Genomic DNA, 20,250 nt, shown 5'->3' with positions numbered 1-20,250 from the left:
GACCGCAACCTCTGTGTAGTGCCAAGACATTTTCGTTCCCCCAAAAATTTCACTTTCTTAGCACTAGTTTATCTAAAGTGCTTCCTTTTTTGTTTTCACCTTGTACTTTCTAGAAGGTATCATTCTTTAAAGCTGTTTTCTTTTTTTTTTATAAGGAAGAGTGACACAGAGAGAAATACACAGCATAGAGAGAGAGAGAGAAAGAGAAAGAAAATATTCTATTTACTAATTTGCTCCTCAGATGCTCACAATAACCATAGCTGGGCCAAGCCAAAGGCAGGAGCCTGTAAGTGCATCTGGATCTCCCGTGTGGCTGGCAGGAACTCAAGTAATTGGGCCGTCATTTGTTGCCTCCCAGTTGTACTCCTGCCTGCATGAGCAGGAAGCTGAATTGGAAACTGAGGTAGACTGGCCCAGATATTCTGGTACTGGATGCAGGCCTCTCAGCTGATAACTCAAGTCACTGCACAGTAAGACTGTTGGTTAATGCTTCTTGTAGTGGGGTGTGCTGGCACTCTCAAGGGTCTTGACCAGTGATGTTTTGTCCATACAAAGTGAGCATCCTCAGGCCTGCACTGTTACCACATGACATGCAGTTCAAAAGTATCCAACAGGCACTTGCAAAAGTATGTGAAATTAGAAAGTTAGAGAATTCTGTGGGATGCTAATTTATTTCTTGCTTTTTTGGGGGGAGATAATAATTTATTTGAAAAATTCCTCATATGTGTATTCACACTTACACACCTAGTAAAAAATAACTGGCAGTCCTCATTAGAGGGTCCAGGATGGCATGAAGATGGAGGGTTGGTGAGCTTTTAAAATGACCTTTACTCCATTTCTCCATTTCCCCAAGGCTCTACATAGGGCATGGGACGAAACTTCCAAAGATACATGAAAAATACTTACTCTGAAAGAACCACACATGCTTTTTGTCACAGCAAAATAAATTCATTTGTTAATTCCAATTTTTACAAAAGATTTATTTGTTTACTCTTATTAGAAAAGCAGATGTACAGTAAGAAGGAGAGACAGGGAAAGATTTTGGTCTGCTGGTTTACTCTCCAAGTGGCCGCAAAAGCCAGAGCTGAGCCAATCCAAAGCCAGGAACCAGGAATTTCTTCTGTGTCTCCCATGTGGGTATAGGGTCCCAAGGCCTTTGGCCATCCTCCACAGCTTTCCTAGGCCACAAGCAGGGAGTTGGATGGGAAGCGGAGCAGTTGGGACACAAACTGGTGCCCATGTGGGATCTCAGTGGATGCAAGGCAAGGACTTTAGACACTAGGCCGTTCACGCTGAGCCCTGTTAGTTCAATTTTTTCCCCATAAACTTTTGGAAGTACACTCAGAGATTGCATTTATAAACAGAAAAATAAAAGTTCTAGTGTAATAGTCATAATGAAAACATTAGTATGAGTGTAGGTGTAAGCTGACCTTTTTAGGGTACAACTGGGATAACTCAGCAGCTACAAATATGTGGGCCATGAGAGAAGAATCATTGAACAAATCATTGGCCGACTAGTGTATCTTTGATGGCTCTTTATAGTTCCTGCATCCAAGAAGCTTTTTCTTTTGAAGTCAGTGAAAAAAAAAATGTCTATTGGACAGGGTATCAATGACTCATTAGAAGAAAAAATAAAGTAGTGGTCCTTAAAAGGGAGTGTATTCTTATCCATGGGAAACACTTGGGGGAAGTGAAAGAGTCACCACAAAGAGCCCAATGTTTGTAGCAGTGAGCTAAATCACTAGGTGCTTAGAATGTGCCAGGTACAAAGATTGTGATGTTTTGTTACCGTAGGCTGCAAACGAAATATTCTTGGGGCAAGAGTCCTGCATTGTGGTAGGACTGAAAATGGAGCTGTGTTTGAGGTTCTAGTTTATGGTGTCCATTTGAAATTCACGTTATGAAACACTTCTGAGCCCAGAACATTACCTAAGAAGACAGGATTGAAAGCAAACAGCGGGAAACAAACAAGTGTAACCTGACGCTTATTTGTGAATAAAGTTTTTCTGGAACCCAGCTATGCTCATCTGCTTACATATTGCTGATAGCATTCTGTACCATACCACAAACCAGGAGTATCTACTGTCTAGACATTTACAGGAAACGTTTATCAATTCCTGATTTGATACATCAGAAAGTTTTATTTACTGCCTCTGAAGAAACAAGGAACTTACATTAGGTATATGGGACCTTTAGCATTAGGAAATACATAATCTATAAATCTGATGTTGTAATTTTAAAAATTGTAGCTATTCTATTCCTTTTTTTCTTCACTCATTGAAATCCCTTGTGATTTTAACATTGAATTACAGGCTGTTTGAGTTGTATGTTTGAGTTGTTTACCGCTTCTAAAATAGTAAAACTAAAATAGTAAATACTAAAAATAGGAAAAAGTGAAGTTTTGGAAGAATTTGCAAAGAAGTTTTAAGCATATGATGGAATAACCACTTCCAGCCTGGGTTGCTTATCTTGGAGTGACAGAAACAGAATTCAAAAGGACTTCATCCTGCAGAAATTGAAACTGATACAGAGCCCAGGATGTAACTTGTCATCCAGATACTTGTTGACTTGGTTTATTTGAGAGATCCTGATGATGAACTGTGAAATTAACACTTTTCATATCTGTAGTTTGAAAGACTGAGCACAGCCATAAACACTCAGGAACAGCAGGGACCAACAAATTATAGGACATGGGTAGAAACAAACAAAGCAAACAGACATGGGAATGAAACATTGGATGGTTGATAGAAAAATCCAAGCCTGCAGAGTAGGACTAATGAAGCCCTCAATGTTATATTTAATGATGACTTTTCTGAATGAGCTTATATCTTCAGAAGCAAAAATCTCTATTGCTAGAATTTTGGTATCAAGTAGGGATTTGTAATCTTTTTTTTAAAGATTCATTTATTTTTATTGGAAAGGCAGATTATATATATAGAGAGAGAGGAGGGAGGAGAGAGAGGAAGATCTCCCGCCTGCTGATTCACTCCCCAAGTGGCCGCAACAACTGGGCTGAGTTGGCCTGAAGCCAGGAGCTTGTTCTGGGTCTGCCATGCAGGTGCAGGTTCCCAAGGCTTTGAGCCATCCTTCACTGCTTTCCCAGGCCTCAAATAGGGAGCTGGAGGGGAAGTGGGGCCACCAGGACATAAACTAGCGCCCAGGTGGGATCCCAGCATGTTCAAGTTGAGGACTTTAGCCCCTAGGCTATTGTGCCGGTCCTGGATTTGCAATCTTGATGGTGTATTTTCCCTTTCCTAAGGCAACTTCTGTGTTTATCATCCCTATAGCAAATATGAACAGTCATTGATCCAAGTGATTTTTTTCTCTTTTAAAAAAGTTTTATTTATTTGGAAGAAAGGGAGAACAGGAAGGAGAAAGAGAGAGAGGGAGAGGGAGAGAGAGGGAGAGGAGACATCTCATCTGTTGATTCACTCTTTGGAAACCTGCAATGGGATGGTTAGGGCTTTGCCAGGCTGAAGCAGAGGGTCAGGAGCCAAATCTAGATTTCCCCTTGGAGTGTGGCAGGGATTCAACTACAACTGCCTGCCAGCGAGTTCATTAACAAGAAGCCGTAATTGGAAGAAGAGCTGAGACTTGAACCTGGGTACTAGAAAGTGGGACGTGGACATTCCAGCCCAACTGCCAGGTCAGCTCCTTGACAGAACATGATACTTTGTGAAATGAGAGTAGATTTGTTGGTACTAGTTGCTACTTGAATTGTAAATAACGGGAGGAATGAAATGTACAACATCCAGGTTTGAATCGTGCCTGTGGACTCCTCAGCCATGGCAGGGATGAGTTATAATACTGAGTGAGTTCTGCCAAACATCTTTGTTGCACTTTGCTTTGACGGTGCACTGTCACTCATGCATTTGCACTCGAGGTGCAGGGCATGGGGTCGCCAGGACCAGAAGGTTCATTCTGTGTTTCTCTGTGTTTCAGATGTGCATAGACCCTTCTGTGTCGGTAGCTTTGGGTGATAAGCCACCCCCACTGTACCTCTGTGAAGAATGCAGTGAGAGGATCGCAGGGTAGGTATCAGAAGCCTGGAAGGAAAGGAAATAGGGCAACAGAAGGGGGGTGAAGATAACCATGTGGACTTGAATTGGTTACATTGTCTGAGTTTCCCACTAGTTTGTGTTTCTTAATGATTAATTTGTCTGATGTCTACTGGATAGAAAACTTCCGTTTGGATTATTTCAGTTTTGAAATCTGGTTTTTGCACTATTTCCATGTGACACGAGAAAACAATTTTACTTTAATAAAGCAGCTCCAATTTTGAAACAACCTCATTAGGTAGGCCACAAAGAAAACGAGATGTAAAATAAAACCGATTTCCAAACATGACGTGGAATTCAAGTGGGTTCTCGCGGCTGCTTCATGCACGCTCAGCTTTTCTACAGATCTTGCAGTATTTGGGTTGGCATAATTAGCATCTGGAAAGTATCATTCAAAGATAACTGAGTCTGATGAAATGCCTAAAATTTATAATTTAGCTGGAATGCACTGCACATTTAAAAAGTTTATTGTGATCATGCTCTTAATTATACGTTCTTTCTCTTAAAAAGCCTTTCAGCAGTAGTGTGGAACTTATAAACATTCATGTGGAAGGATTCCTGAAAATTTCAAAGCAGCTCCAAAATGAGTTTTGTTTTTCTTTGCAGGGACCACAGCGAGTGGTTGGTTGATGTTCTTCTGCCACAAGGTACGGTTTACTTTGGAAAGGATGAGTAATGAGTAATCATGACTAATGATGTGGTTAATTCATCTTCTTTGTCCTACTTTATTTTACGAAGACAGTAATCAAAGGATTATATTCTATGACTCTTCATTGATATGAAATACTGTATCAACATCTTGTGTGTAATATACCCACACATACACTTAATAAGGGCAGAAGTATGAATACTCCCAAAGCCAGCATTAGATTTTGCAATTAGCATTCTGAATGACTAAAGCTCTACTGAATTATGTGAGGGGCAATTTTCCATACAGGTTACAGATGCTGCCAGTGGGATGTGCTGGACCAGGTCCAAGAAGGGCAGAGAGACACCATGGAAGAGAATTGAGTAAAGGCCTGTTTCCTGTTACTATTGTTATTTTGGGAAAAAATTATGTAATTCCTCTGAGATTTAGTCTCCTCATCAGTCAAGGGTGGATCAATTTCAGCTAACCCACCTGAAGGGAGAGCCAAGATTTGGCATACTTCCTGAGACCTGTTAGAGTTCTAAGAGCCATGTCCTAAAGGTTGGCAGGTCCAGACAGCATTCCTGCATACATAGGAAAAGTGGCTATATCAGTCACCTAACTGGAAGCTCCATGCCAAGAAAAACACTCAGGAAAGCAGGGAAAGGTAGAAAGTAGAACAGGCTGAGGGCATACTGTGTGCATCAGGACAAGGGAAAAAAACGTGTGACTTCAGAGGAAGATAATAGGGAGACTCACCTGAAAAGCCCATTTTAAAGGAAAGGCAAGAATCTTACAGTGACTAAATTCTGTGAGTGGTTCTTAAAAAACTGAGTCCTTTGTTTTATGAAAATACATTATTTCTTTCTAGTATAACTTAGCATATTCATCTCCACCTTAAGAAAGAAGTTAATGTATTAGTGAGTGCTTTGCAGTGGGGCAGCAGCATTGGCGTCTGTGTCCTTCAAGTGGCCATTTTGAAAAGTTACTGAAGAATATCTGGTGAAAGATTTGTATAAATAAAGTTGACTCTTTTTTCTTTAGATAGGTCATTTTGTTAGTGAGTCTGTGATAAGCTCCATAGCCATGACCTAAGGTGCATTTTAAGACTGGGTATATTGTTGAATTGTGGTCAGTATCTTCAGGCAATATTCGTATTGATAGTAACATTTCGTAATTTCTTTTTAAATGTGATACTCAGTTTACTGAAGATAAAGTCAAGGATACAAAACTGTTAAGTAACCATTAATTGGACAAAAGTAGTTTTTAAAGCTGAGTTATAAATTTCATTGGTTTGACATCCACTGTTTCATACTTTTTAGGCAGGATTTGAGGGACTCTTACTTTTGGTTTTGTACTGTGTTACAAATGGTAACATAGATTATCATATCCAAATGTCAGTCCCTTTTTTGAGCATTTAACTGTTTCAGGGGAATATTACCAGATTCTTAGAAAAGTTATTTTTAAGTACTCTCAAACACCAGTTTTCATGGAAATAATTGCTAAGCCCAGTAAAGAATCCTAATCTGTGGATTAAAGCCACACGTGGATTGTAGGTTGACAGCTTTGTTCCAACTGGATTTGAAAACTGCTTTTTCTTTTTTTTTTTTAAAAGATTTATTTATTTTATTACGAAGTCAGATATACAGAGAGGAGGAGAGACAGAGAGGAAGATCTTCCGTCCGATGATTCACTCCCCAAGTGAGCCGCAACAGCAGGTGCTGCACCAACCCGAAGCCGGGAACCAGGAACCTCTTCCAGGTCTCCCACACGGGTGCAGGCATTGGGCCGTCCTCGACTGCTTTCCCAGGCCACAAGCAGGGAGCTGGATGGGAAGTGGAGCTGCTGGGATTAGAACCGGCACTCATATGGGATCCCGGGGCGTTCAAGGCGATGACTTTAGCCACTAGGCCACGCCGCCAGGCCCTGAAAACTGCTTTTTCCAAATAGTAAAGCTGATTTTACACCAGTCAAGATGTAAATGCATTAATGGCTGTGGTCTAAATAGCCTGAGTCAGAGTTTTCTTTAGTGTTGATTTAGTAAATTACCCCCACGTTGATGCTCTGAATATATCCAGTCAAGCTGGTGTCACAGTGCAGTGGGAAGGGCAGCACCAGTGAATCCCTGGACTGGAGCTCTGCTTTTGCTTCATTCAGGGAGAGCTTGTGTGATCTTGAGTCACTCGTCCAAGCACACTGGCCCTTGACTTTGTTATCTATGAGATGGTGAGATCGGATTAAAATCGCATAGCTCCAGTGTGCTCTGGTTTCTAGGTCATGGGTGAGAAGGTTGAATTCCTTGTGAGAATAGGTGAAGTAGTTGTGGCATACAGGTGTTTCGGACCCCAATTAACCATGACCTCTGCAGTCACTCCTAGATTGAAAAGAGACATAATTCAGGCTTTCTGGAGAAAAACAAAACAAAACAAAACAAAACCAATCTACAAGACAGGTCAGAAGCTGTTTTGATCACATCTAGAAGTGGTGTTCCTAGGTTGTCTTTATGCTCTCTTTCCGGCTGTCCTTATTTAAAACGGGCTCTCTTTCGTTGTTGATATTCTGTGTACCTTCCCTTTGCAGCTGAGATATCGGCTATATGTCAGAAAAAGGTAAGCGCCGGCCATCTGTGTGGTAGAGCATGATTGGCTGTGTTTGTGTGTAATCCACTCGTTGGCATCTGCCTCATTTCTGTGCCCTGGCTTCCCAGTGTGTACATGTCACTGCTTTTGTGAAGGGGTAAAGGACATAATTTAGCATGCAAAATTGCTGTGTCTAAATAGTTTGCTTGCATCTCTGCTTTTGCTCACTCATCCTGTGCATAGTGTTTTTGTTAAGTAACCAGAAATAAAAGCATATGTGTAATTCTGAGGAGTCTTATTATAAAAAAGGGTTGAATGATTGTACAATTCATAGGATGTGACTTTAGTAAAAGGTACATCTCGTGTGCTGAAGTCTTGCTTGTTTTGAGGAAGAATACAAACAGTTCAGTTTCCAGGTGTCATCTATAACACTTGATTGACTATTTGTGGGAAACATTCACTTACACATAAGCTGAACAATGTATCTAACTGGAGATTTCTCCTTTAAAATTTCCTTTACCCATATTTCATAACAAATTTTCTCATTGTTTTAACAGTTGAAAAATGTAAGGAGAGGTACTGGGGTATCATACAACTTGGTTGAGATGCTTGGGTTCTGCCAAGCTCTATTCCTTCCTAACCATGTGGCTTTTGTACAAGTCCTTTAGACTTTTTGGAAGATTAATTAGGAGTCAGTACGTTGGAGGGCTGTCTCAGTTATGCTGCATAACCAACTGTCCTGACCATTGTGGCTAACAACAACAACCAAGTTCTCATCACATTTATCTGGATCAGCAGCTTGTCCCAGGCTCAGCTATGCAGTTGCTCTGCTGAGCACCTCTAGGTTCTCATGTGTGTTGGTAGGCAGGCTGGAGATTGGCTGGTTCTGGCTGGCCTCAGCTGCAATGGCTGGAGCTGTTGGGATGACTAGGGTGTCTGGGCCTCCCTCTTTCCAGACAGTGTCTCTTCCTCCTGGAGGTCAGACTCGATTTCTTCACAAAGCAGAAAGTTCACAGCAGAAGCAGTTGAGACAGAAGCTCACAGGTCGCAGTGTCATTTGTGCTGTGTTGTAACGGTTGAAGCAAGCACCAAGGCGAGCCTGGATTCAAAGAGTGGGATTGTAATCCTCTTGATTACATGAGGCATGGCAAGAATTTTGTGGTCACATTTAGTCTACCACAATGTGCCCTCTGGACTTAACTATGTACATTCTTTTTTTAAAAAAAATATTTATGTATGTATCTGAAACACAGAGTTGCACACAGAAAGAGAGGCAGATAGAAAGATTGATCTTCCATCCATTGGTGTACTCCCTGAATGGGCATGATGGCCAAGACTGGACAGGGACTGGGCCAGACTGAAGCCAGGAGCTTCATCAGGGTCTTTCACGTGGGTTCAGAGGTCCAGGCACTCGGACCATCCTCTACTGCTGCCTCAGATGCATTAGCAGGGATCTGGAAAGGAAGTGGAGCAGCCAGGACTTGAATTGGTGGCCACTGTGGAATTCAGCATTGTGGGGGCCACTATGCCGCAGTGCTGGTCCCAAGTATTTATATTCTTACCAAGTGCAAAATATGTCCGGTGCTTTATGAAGGCTCCTCTCCCACCAAATCTTACTTACTTAAGGCTTCAGGCTTCATGTTCAGGATCTTTTGATTTGAAACTCGTGTTGTCACTGAGGAGACTCTCTGGGGGGATACATTCTTTTAGAGAACTAAAAGGGGAGAGTTACCTGCTTTCTATATGAATAAGACAGTGGTGAGATGAGGATAGATAACAGCCGTAAAGGGGTGTTCAAGAAGAGGACAGGGAAGCAGGTGGCAGTCACCGGTCCGTGTGTAAGCAGCTCCCGCCATGTTCCTTTGTCTTTAGTAGAATATGGTTGTGCTCTGCAGTTGCCTAGTTCAGTGCTGTCCTCCAGAGCAACCGGCTCTGTACTCTGAGATAGCTTTCTGTTTCAATGACAAGGAGCCCACCTTGCAGCTGACTGATTTCCTAATCTGTGCCCTGCATGTGGAAATTGAGGATCCCACGGAACTCTTTCCGTTTTCAACTGTGCCCACTTTAGTTGTAGCTGGCAGGGGTTTTGCTGGTATGCATTTCCTAAAAATGTCTTGGAATTCTAGTGAATCTTGTTGGAATTTTGTGCTCCCAAGGCTGCCTCTGTAATGATTTATGAGGCAGCCATTTCTATACTTTGAGCGTTTCATTCTGCCCTGAAATCATGAGAAGCCCTGTTCCAGCTGAGAAGCTCCATGGGGAGACACTGCCTGGTATCTTGCCGAAATCTGGTTATGGGATCTTGCAGTCATACAATAGACCCTGGATTTCATCCTTCTTCTGAGACCGTTTCTACCTTGGGAACTTTTTAAGAGCACCCAGGGTATGAAGCCATTTTATTTCCTTAATCAGCAGGACCTGGCTTTAAAGTAATATTCAAGTGTTTGAGACCCAGAGCAGTTCATTTTTTAAACACTTCTCTGCTTCATATGACAAAGTTATTTTTAGTAATAAGCTTCAACTTAGCATATGTTTATTACTTGTCCTTTTAATAAACATTTATGAGAGCTAACTTGGAGAACTATGATCAAGTTCATATAAATGTACAATTGTTTGATCTTGTTCTCGGCACAGTTTATGTCTCTGGGAGCTGTATATTCCTACACTGAACAGTAGATTTGAAATAAGCCAAGTTATGACATGACTGAATGATAAACAGACCTTGATTTATTTCATTTTTGCCATTTGGTACAAATATATGGAGTTACAGTTTTTCCAACCTGGGATTAGGATCCCTTTCCAAGTTGAAAAATATTGTAAGTTGAAAAATCCATTTAATCTAACTCTCCAAACAGCATAGCTAAGCCTCATCTACCTTACACATGCTAGGAATACTTGTATTAGCCCACAGCTGCAAACTCTTCTAACACGAAGTCTTCTTTATAATAATGTGATGAATGTCTTATAATGTTTAGTACTATACTGAAAGTAAAAATTAAAAAGTAATTAAAAAAACAAAATTCTATTTATTTTGAGAGAGAGCCATCTTCCATCTGCTGGTTCACTCCCCAGATGGCCACAGTGACTGGAGTTTGAATAAGGATGAAACCAGCTTCTGTCAGGTCTGCCACATGGGTTGGTGGCCCAGAACGTGAGCCATCCTTTGCTGCTTTTCAGGTCTATAAGCAGCGAGCTGGATTGGAAGTGGAACAACCGGGACGAGAACCAGTATACATATATGATGACAGCACCGCAGGTGCAGGAGTAGCCTGTTGCGCCAACGCACTGGCCCCAACCAAATATTATTTTCAGAAATATTTTGTTGCTGATCTTGCTTAGAGTCAGTGGCTCATGATGATAAAGCAGGTTGGTGTTCTGGGTACCATCACATACAATAAATACAGATACTGCATAAGAAATGACTCCAAGTGTACCAGCGTAAAACAAGCAGCACTTAACTGTGTCCCGAGAATCTGTAGTTCAGGGATTTGGAGAGGGCACAGTGGAGATGACTTATCTCTGCTTGCTGTTTGGACCTCCTCCAGGAAGGTGTGAGTAGCTTGGGGCTGCACTTATCTAGCAGGTCCAGAACGTGTGTTTGGGCTTGGAATTGGGGTAACTTGAAGGTAAGTTATCCAGTGCTGTTGACCTGAGGTATAATCACTGCCTGTCTCCTGACTTTAAGGCAGAGTTCTAGGAAAAGCATTCTGATGAGGAAGCTTCTGGAAAGAGAGCATTTCAGGACAGCTGGGTGAAAGCTCATGCCCCTTCATGCTTGCTTGGAGTAGCCACCGTCCATTCAGACTCCAGAGGAGAGGAAGTCAGCATAATTTCTTCATACACCTGTCTGGCCACACGTTGGTCACATTCTTGTCGTACAGCCTGGGTTTTCTTCTCTAAATCAGATCCGGGTGTGGATGGGGCATGGCAGTTATGGTCCCTTAGGAATGATTTTCCTGCTGTGAAAAGCTGGGAAGGAAAGGGGCATGAAATGTGAGCAGTGGGGAGGCACACAACGAGTGGGCACTCAGCAGGTGCATGCCACCAGTTCCATTGGAATCAGTCCAGTTTCCTGGGAGTCCATCTCTGTGGTTTTTGGTTCTACCCTGCTGCGAGCTGCCTCTTTTTTCTTTCCCATGAAAAGTGGCTATTGTTGTTAAGTGGTTCTATCAGCTCATTCTTCTTCTTCTTCTTCTTCTTCTTATTATTATTATTATTTTGCTATTCGTTCTTTGTAAGTCCAAAAGCATCTTTAAAAAAGTTGTATATTTATTTGAAAGAGTGACAGAGAGAGACAAATGTCTATGGTAGAGGCACTGGGGTAGGCAGAAGATAGGAACTTGGAACTCATTCCAGGTCTCCTATGTGGCTGGCAGGGACCCAAGTCCGTGAACTAGCAAGTGCTGGCAGCTGAGTCAGAAGGAGAACCCATGAGGCTGCTGGGAACCCTGCTGCTTATGGAGAGGATTATGAAGTGTACCCTGATGATCCTTCAGAGACCTTTTGTCTGTCTCAGAGAGCCTGTGATGCACCATGTTAAATTCCAAGTTCTTTGTATATAATACATCATATTCAAGCCCTTGCCATCATTTCCTTCAGGAGATGACGTTTTCTTAAAAGGCCCTGTATTTAACATTTACCTTGAGAACCCTGTGTTGGCTGGCAAACCGTCCTGTGTTCAATAAACTCTAGTTGAGAATGGAGCAATTTGTTAATCTCTGTCCTTTCACATTTTTCTGCAGGCATCTAGAAGCAGCCAGGTACACTCCTGAAAAATTCTTAGCGAGATTGGGTTCCATAGCATTGCCTCCTGGGAGACTTTGTGCCCTTGCCAACAAGCACCTTCTTCCAACAGTCAGGAGTTTTACTCTCTCCTCCATCCTCCCCAGGGCCCATCTCACTGAGGCCTACCAACTTCCCCTCAAGCACTCACTGCCATCAAGCAAACGATGCATGCTTTGTTTCATTTATTTTAAACCATATTTATCTACGTATATGAGAGGCAGAGAGAAGGGGAGAGAGAATGAACAAGCTTTCATTTGCTGCTTTCCTCCCCAAATGCCTGGAACAATCTGAATTGGGAGTTGAGATCTCAATTCAGATCTCCCATGTGGGTTGCAGGGACACAACTCTTTTAACCCATCACCTGCTATCCCCATGATCCATATTAGCAGGAAACTGAAGTTTGGTGTTGGTACTGGACCTCAAATCCTAGTAGTCAAATGTGAGATGTAGTTGTCCTAACCGCATGTTAACCACTAAGACAAATGCCTCCCTCTCATGATTCATGTATGAATTTTTTTTAATGTAAAATCTCACATTCAGTTCTCAGTTCTGTTCCAATACCATTTTACTAAGGTCATGGATTCCCTGGGTTGGGGCTCAAACAGCTTGGCAGAGACGACACATCTTTGTTCCTCAGAGAACCAAGTTATGCTATAGCAAAAGCATAATAGCTTCTTGCAATAGCCACTGACTTGTTCACCAGCCAGTAGATGAGCAATTTGGCTTGGGAATAACTGGGAAATTCTTCCTGTCTTGCCTAGTTGATTGGTAGTACATTGGCGACTGGCTGGTCCCACACATGCTTAGTGCTGTGTCTGGGGCGTCAGCTGAGATGTTTGGAACTGTACTGGGGCAGCTGAGCATCTCCTTCCGGTGGGTCATCTTGTTCTCTAGGAGGCCTAGCTCTGCGACAGGGTTCCAGGAGGTCTAGGCTCCACGTGGTGGAAGCTTGGCAATCACACCAGCATCACATCTGCTGCGTTCGGTTACTCGAAAATAAGTTCAGGGTCATCTCAGTCTCAACTGCAGAGGAAACAGTATCCACCTGTTGATAGGCAAGGCTCCCCAGGCCTGGAACCTGTGTCGCTATTTGCCCAGGTCTGAATTCATGTGCACATGTGCAGGAGCACAAAATAAGAGCATGCAGATACGCAGCCACTGGGTGCCAGTGGGGGACTTGGTGGAGGATTTGGTATTGGACAGGTGTATAGTATACTTTTTAGAAGCCCTTATTATTGCTTTCCTAAGATAGCTATGAACTTGCTGCATTAAAAAAAGATTTATTTGTTTTTATTGCAAGGTCAGATATACCAAGAGGAGGAAAGACAGAGAAGAAGATCTTCTGTATGTTGATTTACTCCCCAAGTGGCCGCTACAGCCAGAGCTTAGCTGATCCAAAGCCAGGAGCCTGGAGACACTTTTGGGTCACCCACAAGAGTGCAGGGTCCCAAAGCTTTGGGTCGTCATCGATTGATTTCCCAGGCCACAGGCAGGGAGCTGGATGGGAAGTGGGGCTGCTGGGATTAGAATTGCTACCCATGTGGGTTCCTGGTGTGTACAAAGTGAGGACTTTAGCCACTAGGCTATCATGCCAGGCCTGAACCTGCTGCATTTTTTCTGAAATAATTGATGTCTACATTATTTACATAAATAAATCTTTGGTAAAGATTATGGGACTGCTTTCTTTGTGTATCTAAATATATTTGCTCTATTCTTTAATAAAATATAGAAGAACATTAAACTACTTCTCTGTAGGTAATTATGGAAAAAGAAATTTCCTTTTTTGAGCCAAAAGGTCTACACCAGAAAGTCAGGAAATTTGATTTAGGTGTTATTTGGTTAAGAGAAAATAGGGTGGGAAATAGTAGACCTTAAATTTTGGGACTTTATTATCACTAATAGTTACCCTGTAAGCCACATCCGTATCTTATTCTTGAGTAATGGTGGGACTCCCACAGACACAAAGACTCATTGTAGGCAGCCATAACACAATATCACAGACCCAATGGCTCACCCACAATCAGCCTCACTTCTTGTGGTTTTGCAGGCTGGGAAGTCCATGATCAGGGTGTTGGCAGATCCTGTGTCTAGGGAGCCCCCCCTTTTCACCCATGCACCTTCTTCCTCATCCTCTTATAGGAAACTGGACTCCTTTGTTCCCAGAGCCCTGAGCCTTATGATCTGGTCCCCTCCCAGAGACTCCAACTTCTAATAGCATTCTCTTGGAGCTTAGTATTTCAACCTTAGAATATATGTTTTGTCAGCGGGGGAGATGGAGACACTGAAACCATAGCAACCCTCAGAAGGATGAAGGAAACACTGTAAAAAGATCTGCCTGATGTGGTGGTGCTGGTGTGGTCGGGCAGCAGTAGAAGCTCCTACTGGATAAGGGTTTGGGCACTTTTAGAGGAGGCTTACCCTGCGATGAGAAAGAAAGGCTCACAAAGCAAGGGAAAGAACCCATCTAGAGAAGTCAGGGCTGACGTGGGTGTCAAGGAAGACAAGGGCTTCCACCATGAATAATCACTGCATTTTAACAAGTCATTCTGTTTTTCAAGATTGTTAACACAAACATTAAAGGTGGATTGTGGACATTTTTGACTCTTAAGACCATGAGAGCTAGAGATTTGGGGAACTATGACAGCCTAAGCCCCGAGGGGCAAATGAGGGGCGGCAGCCTGCAGCTGACATCAGAGTGGAACAAGCCTGGCTTGTAAACAGTCATTCCCACCGACAGTCCAGTCCACTGTCAGTGTTGGGATGTGCGTTTTCTGTTTTCTTCCTTCTATCTCCAAACGCCCACCAAATGCTGAGTTCATAATGGCTTAGGGCATCACAGCCTTTGGGGTGTTCATTTTGTTGGAAGTGCAACTCAAAGGCTGGAAAGCTCTGTGAGCGGCTAGCATCTCCAGCAGGCTTGGGGCATGTTTTTCTTCTTCTCTGTGGCTATCAGGGTGTTCCTGACAGCTCCTGCACGCTGCTCTGCTGCTCCGTGCCAGGGCTGCCTCACTTGCCCACTCTTGTTGAAGCAGCTCTGACAGTGGTCTCTTGTGGGCTCTCTCTCAGCCTGCCCCACCGTTTTTGTCCCCCTCCCTTGCTCTGTTGAGTCCCCTCTGGGGTTAATGTCACAGTGAATGCTGTGACACTGGGTGCTTTTGCTTCTGTCCATGAGGGTGCTGACTGACATATTCACAGCTCTTCATCAGGAGAGAGTGTTGGTGGGAATGGCAAGACCTGATGCAGGGCCTTCAGCTCAGCACACCCTGATCCCTGTCTGTCCTGGAGTCAAGGCCAGGCAGAGCACAAGCCACGCAAATCTGCTCTGCACCTGGTGGAGGATTTGATTCTGAAAGAGTTTATCCTGAAATCATCCCTTCTCTCCTCTGACACAGTGTGATGTGCCCTCTCCGACCACGCTTCTCTTCTGCTTTCTTCTCTTTGCTGCTGAAACTCTCCAAGCATCACTCTGAAATCCACAAAGCGAGTCACCTCACCTCCGCCCACCGAGGTGACGATAGCGAGGGCTCTCCCAACACAGTATTTAGAACCTCCCTACCACTCTCCCCTCTTGCTTTTATTTTGAGCTGTGACCAACATCTAACTGAATGCAGAATGACCTGCATTTTGCAAATCAGTGGTGCTTCAGAAATGTGCTTTCCCTCTGGGTGGCCCCCTAAGTGTTCTAATTCATACCCATGGTGGCCGATTTTCATTGATTGTTTTTTTCTCTTTCTAGAATTGCAGTTCCCATGTTAGAAGAGCAGTTGTCACCTGCTTTTCAGCAGGGTGCTGCGGTCGTCACGGAAACAGGCCTGTTCGGTACTGTAAGAGATGTCACTCGAATCATCACAGTAGTGATGTGGGGGCTGCGGCCGAGACCCACCTCTATCAGACCTCCCCCCCACCCATCAACACGCGGGAGTGTGGCGCCGAGGAGCTGGTCTGCGCGGTGGAGGCTGTGATCAGGTGACCCCACGGGCATTGCACTTGCTTCCCCGCATGCAGACAAGCACATTGAACCCAGCTTAGAATATTACCCCTTCTCATGGGGTTGCCCTGATGATGTTTGGATGCGTGAATTTCACGAATCTATTTCTCTGAATGCCAGGCACTGTGCTTGGCACTGGAGAAGAGAAGGGAGCAAGGGCGAGAAAAACTGAAGTGCATGGTGCACATTAAGTAATGAAGTGGGGGTGCCAGGCAGATTAGGAGGCGGGGATAGGGGTGCCTGGCTTGACTGACAGCAGTGTTAGCCAGTTGCGAGAGTGAAGGGCCTCATGACCAAATTCCTGACACAGAAGAACTACTAGTGTGTGGGAGAACTCAAAGTCGTGTGACCCCGGGGTTGGGCCCTGAGGGTCCTATAGGTGCGACAGGACCTGATACAGAAAGCAACGTGGCAACTGATAACCTCAAAAGAGGTTCTCTTTTTGTATAATATTTAAGGAGACAAGATTTTTTAAAAATTAAAGAGATGATATTAGGACTGTAGAATTTTAAAGACAGGGATGAGCTCCCCTGCCATATCTGAGTGGTTGACACTTAGCAGAACTATAATAAATGTTTGTCCAACCAAATAGGAAGTTTTGCAAAGAGAGAAAAAAGCAGCCATATCACTTTCTCAGCCTCAGCTTTGACATAGGTTTCCATTTTATTCAAATGTGTGTTTCACTTGTGTAACTAAATCACAGGATGTCCACAATTCTTTTTGATATTACACTCTTAGCTCTTTTACATTTTGCGTGTTTTCTATATTTGTCAGTTTTTGTGGGTGTATAATAATTTATATTCATCTGGAAATACATTATTTTCCCCCACCATTACATATTTAGCTTGCTCCAAAAGTTTTACTCTTATAAATTCCTCTTTGATAAATGTTTTTGTGGGCAGTGCCCTTCCTATCTTTTCTGTCTCCTTAGGGTAGATTACCAGATGTGGGTTGATGAATCAGAGGATATGACTATGTCAACAGCTCTTGATATATCACCAAATTGCTTCTCGAAGCATGCTCATGAATGAATAATGCCAGCAAGGCATACGAAGTTACCAGTGTTTGTTGTATTCTTGCCAACACTGATACTTGTAAAGCTGATTGGAAAGGGTGTCTTCATTGCCCGTTTAGGTCTTTACCACTAGGTATTGAAGAATTTTACATCTGAGTGCAGGTCCCCCAGTCACTCCTTGTATCGTGTGTTTTGCTGTCACCTGGCTTCATGATAGATCTAAGAGGAAGCGATGACTTCCAGTGGGAACCAGAAATTCACTTCCCATTAGTTGGAGGAAGTGGTTCTTGGTACCTTCTGTGTGTCTGTCTCCGCAATGGGAACGAAGGATGAAGTAGAAAGGGCTTCAGAGAAGTGATCGAGTGATGATGTTGTAAGTGGGTCACGATCTAGAACCTCCCGGTGGACTGACTTGAAATTGCCCTGCCTTGGCAGCTTGTTGAAAGAAGCTGAGTTCCATGCGGAGCAGCGGGAGCACGAGCTGAACCGCCGACGGCAGCTGGGCCTTTCCTCATCCCACCACTCCCTGGACAACACGGACTTTGATAACAAGGACGATGATAAACACGACCAGAGGCTACTCAGCCAATTTGGAATATGGTTCTTAGTAAGCCAAAGATGTTTACCGTTCTTTGCTTTCTGACTTCTCTCAACAACACTGCCTCATGAGGGATTTCTCTTGTGCCTTTGAAAGGACGACATTATAATTAGTGAAAACCAACCTTTGTAACGGGCCTGTGTGCTCTGGGGCTGCAGCTTGCTGCCCTGGCATACACATTTGATTTATCTAGAAGAGCTTTTTAAAAAACTAACAAGGCCTAGATCCTTTCCAAGAATCTTGAGAATTTTGTTTTAGAAAAGCTCCCTGGTTGGTTTTGATGAACGGCAGGTGTTGGAACCTGTGGTCAGTACCAGGGCCTGATCACAAGGAACAAGTGGGGATGCTGCTAGTGTGTTGCCAAACGCTAGATTCCATGTTGTTCACCTCTCACCTCTCACCATCTCCCATCCTTGAAGAGGTTCTGGAGAGTTTTAGGGGCTTTGGGGGATTTGTCGCAGGTCTCTGCACACCAAGAAATGATAGCCCAGTGGAGGCAAGAGATGTGATTGCTATTACTTGGTTCCCCTGCAACACTGATTCAGTGGAGTACAAACATGCAGACCCAAAGTCCCAGGCGAGGTCAGTTGGCCAGTTCTGCTTTTGTGAGGTGTTTGTTAGGTCTCCATAGTGACAGGTCTCTTTTCATGTTTGTACATAGTTTCCAGAAAATGTCTTTACCAGATTGAGGTCATTGTTGATCTCGCATGTCTTGCTCCTTCAGATTTATTGCCCAATGACAGCAAGGCTACTACTGTGGACTCTTTGAAGTCAGGGACAGTGTTTGGTTTATTTTTTGTATCCCTGGACCCTGATTTAGTGACCAAGAAAAGATGGTTTCAGAAGGAATGACAGCCTTAAAAAGTCTTGTGCAAGGTGGGGAGGAGGGGGGTTTCAGAGCCTCAAAATTCTGAGTTAAAAAATAAATTATTACCTGTACCTGATCATTTTAGAACTGGAGTGCATGTCAGTGGCTTTTCCCTGGAAATATTGATGAAATCTGAGTTCATAGACTTAACTTTTCAGGTGAATTATTTAATACAGGTTACGCAACACATTTCTTGCAGAAAAAAAATGCGTATTGGAAGGTGAAAGCTGGAGGGCAAATTATTGCTGCAATCCACATATCCCAGTAGAGAGGAATACAGTGACCATGGTTTTTAAAACTGCCTGTTTGCAGTGGGTTTGCTGGCACATCCTCTTGCCTTCCCATGTGCCTGTCAGCGCTTTGTCAAGCTGGATGGAGGCTGAGCAGCCCCTGCTCTTCTTGCCTCCAGGTGAGCCTCTGTACGCCCAGCGAGAACACGCCCACGGAGAGCCTGGCCCGGCTCGTGGCCATGGTGTTCCAGTGGTTCCACTCCACAGCGTACATGATGGATGATGAAGTGGGAAGCTTGGTGGAGAAACTGAAGCCTCAGTTTGTCACCAAGTGGCTGAAGACTGTATGCGACGTTCGCTTTGATGTCATGGTCATGTGCCTTCTTCCCAAACCCATGGAGTTTGCCAGGGTAAGTGGAGGCCTTCTTATGAATCTCATTAAAGAAAGGGGCGTCTGGGGACCCTTGCTGCCTCAGCCGCTGCAGCAGCTAGCGTCTTCAGATGAGAAACATCTCCCCAGTTCCGTCAGGGGAGAGTCCAGTGTGTCAAAGACATTTTGGGTGATGGATGATCTGCTATTGAAATTGGTTACGGAGGGGCCAGAATGACAAGATGAATTTGCGAGATGTCCTTAGGAATGTAAGACGACACAGTCTTCCTGACACTGTGGAACATTAGTTGTGGAGAAACTTACAGCAGCAACACTCCTTTCTAAGCGGCGTCTAGAGCTCACTGTTTCTCTGGCTCAGTGGTGGGAGGCCTGTCCTGCTCCCTGGAGTGCCACACAGGTCTGGGGGCACCCGAACACCCCTGTGCCTCTGGTTCAGGATGTATTTGTGTCATCCTTGCCCCTGCCTCGATCGGTCTTAGGCTGCATGGGTACTTCTGGGAAGCCTTCTGATTCAATACAACTTGTGTCTAAGAAGAAGGTTGTAGGCCTAGAATCTCTTTTTGGCAGGAATACATAATTGTTTTCAACATATTTTCTAAATTTTGTTGTTCTGAAATTTTAAAACACTGTTGTGTATTTATTTGAGATAGAACAGGCAGAGTGCTCCCATTCATTCCCCAGATGGCCACGACAGTCTGAACTGCACAAGGACAACAACTGGGAGCTCTGGCCAGCACTGTGGCATAGAGTAAAGCTGCCGCGTGAGCCACTGACACCCCCCTATAGGTGCTGCTTCAAGCCTTGGCTGCCCCACTTCCTGTCCAACTCCTTGCTGATGTACCTGGGAAAAGCAGCACAAGATGGTCCGAGTGTTTGTGCCTTTGCCACCCACGTGGGGAACCCCGATGAAGTTCCTGTCTCCTGCTCGGCCTGGTCTAGCGGCCGCTGCAGTCATCTGGGGAGTGAACCAGCATATGGAAGATTCTGTCTATTTCTCTCTCTTCCTCTATCTCTGTAACTGACTTTCATAAAAAAATAAATCCTGAAAACCAGGCAAAAAACTTGAGAGCTAAGGACACCACACAGGAAGCTGACTGAGCCATCACTGCT

The 20,250-nt window shown here is 43.9% G+C and overlaps 1 protein-coding gene across 10 annotated transcripts in view; it reads left to right on the top strand.

The window, feature by feature from the left end:
• The window catches only part of UNC79 (unc-79 homolog, NALCN channel complex subunit), a 261,393-nt gene that overhangs the window by 119,780 nt on the left and 121,363 nt on the right, over positions 1-20,250 (top strand). For 9 of the 10 annotated variants that reach the window (XM_058655399.1, XM_058655396.1, XM_058655404.1 and 6 more), the window contains 6 exons: positions 3,943-4,031; positions 4,665-4,705; positions 7,267-7,295; positions 15,787-16,016; positions 17,489-17,660; positions 18,929-19,159. In XM_058655399.1, coding sequence (XP_058511382.1) covers positions 3,943-4,031; positions 4,665-4,705; positions 7,267-7,295; positions 15,787-16,016; positions 17,489-17,660; positions 18,929-19,159 — 792 coding nt within the window. The remainder of the gene's footprint in view (positions 1-3,942; positions 4,032-4,664; positions 4,706-7,266; positions 7,296-15,786; positions 16,017-17,488; positions 17,661-18,928; positions 19,160-20,250) is intronic. The other variant, XM_058655405.1, reaches the window with a different exon arrangement.

The sequence above is a fragment of the Ochotona princeps genome, chromosome 26 (genome assembly GCF_030435755.1).
Source record: "Ochotona princeps isolate mOchPri1 chromosome 26, mOchPri1.hap1, whole genome shotgun sequence".
Taxonomy (NCBI): domain Eukaryota; kingdom Metazoa; phylum Chordata; class Mammalia; order Lagomorpha; family Ochotonidae; genus Ochotona; species Ochotona princeps.
This window is presented reverse-complemented; position numbering and strand designations above follow the sequence as displayed.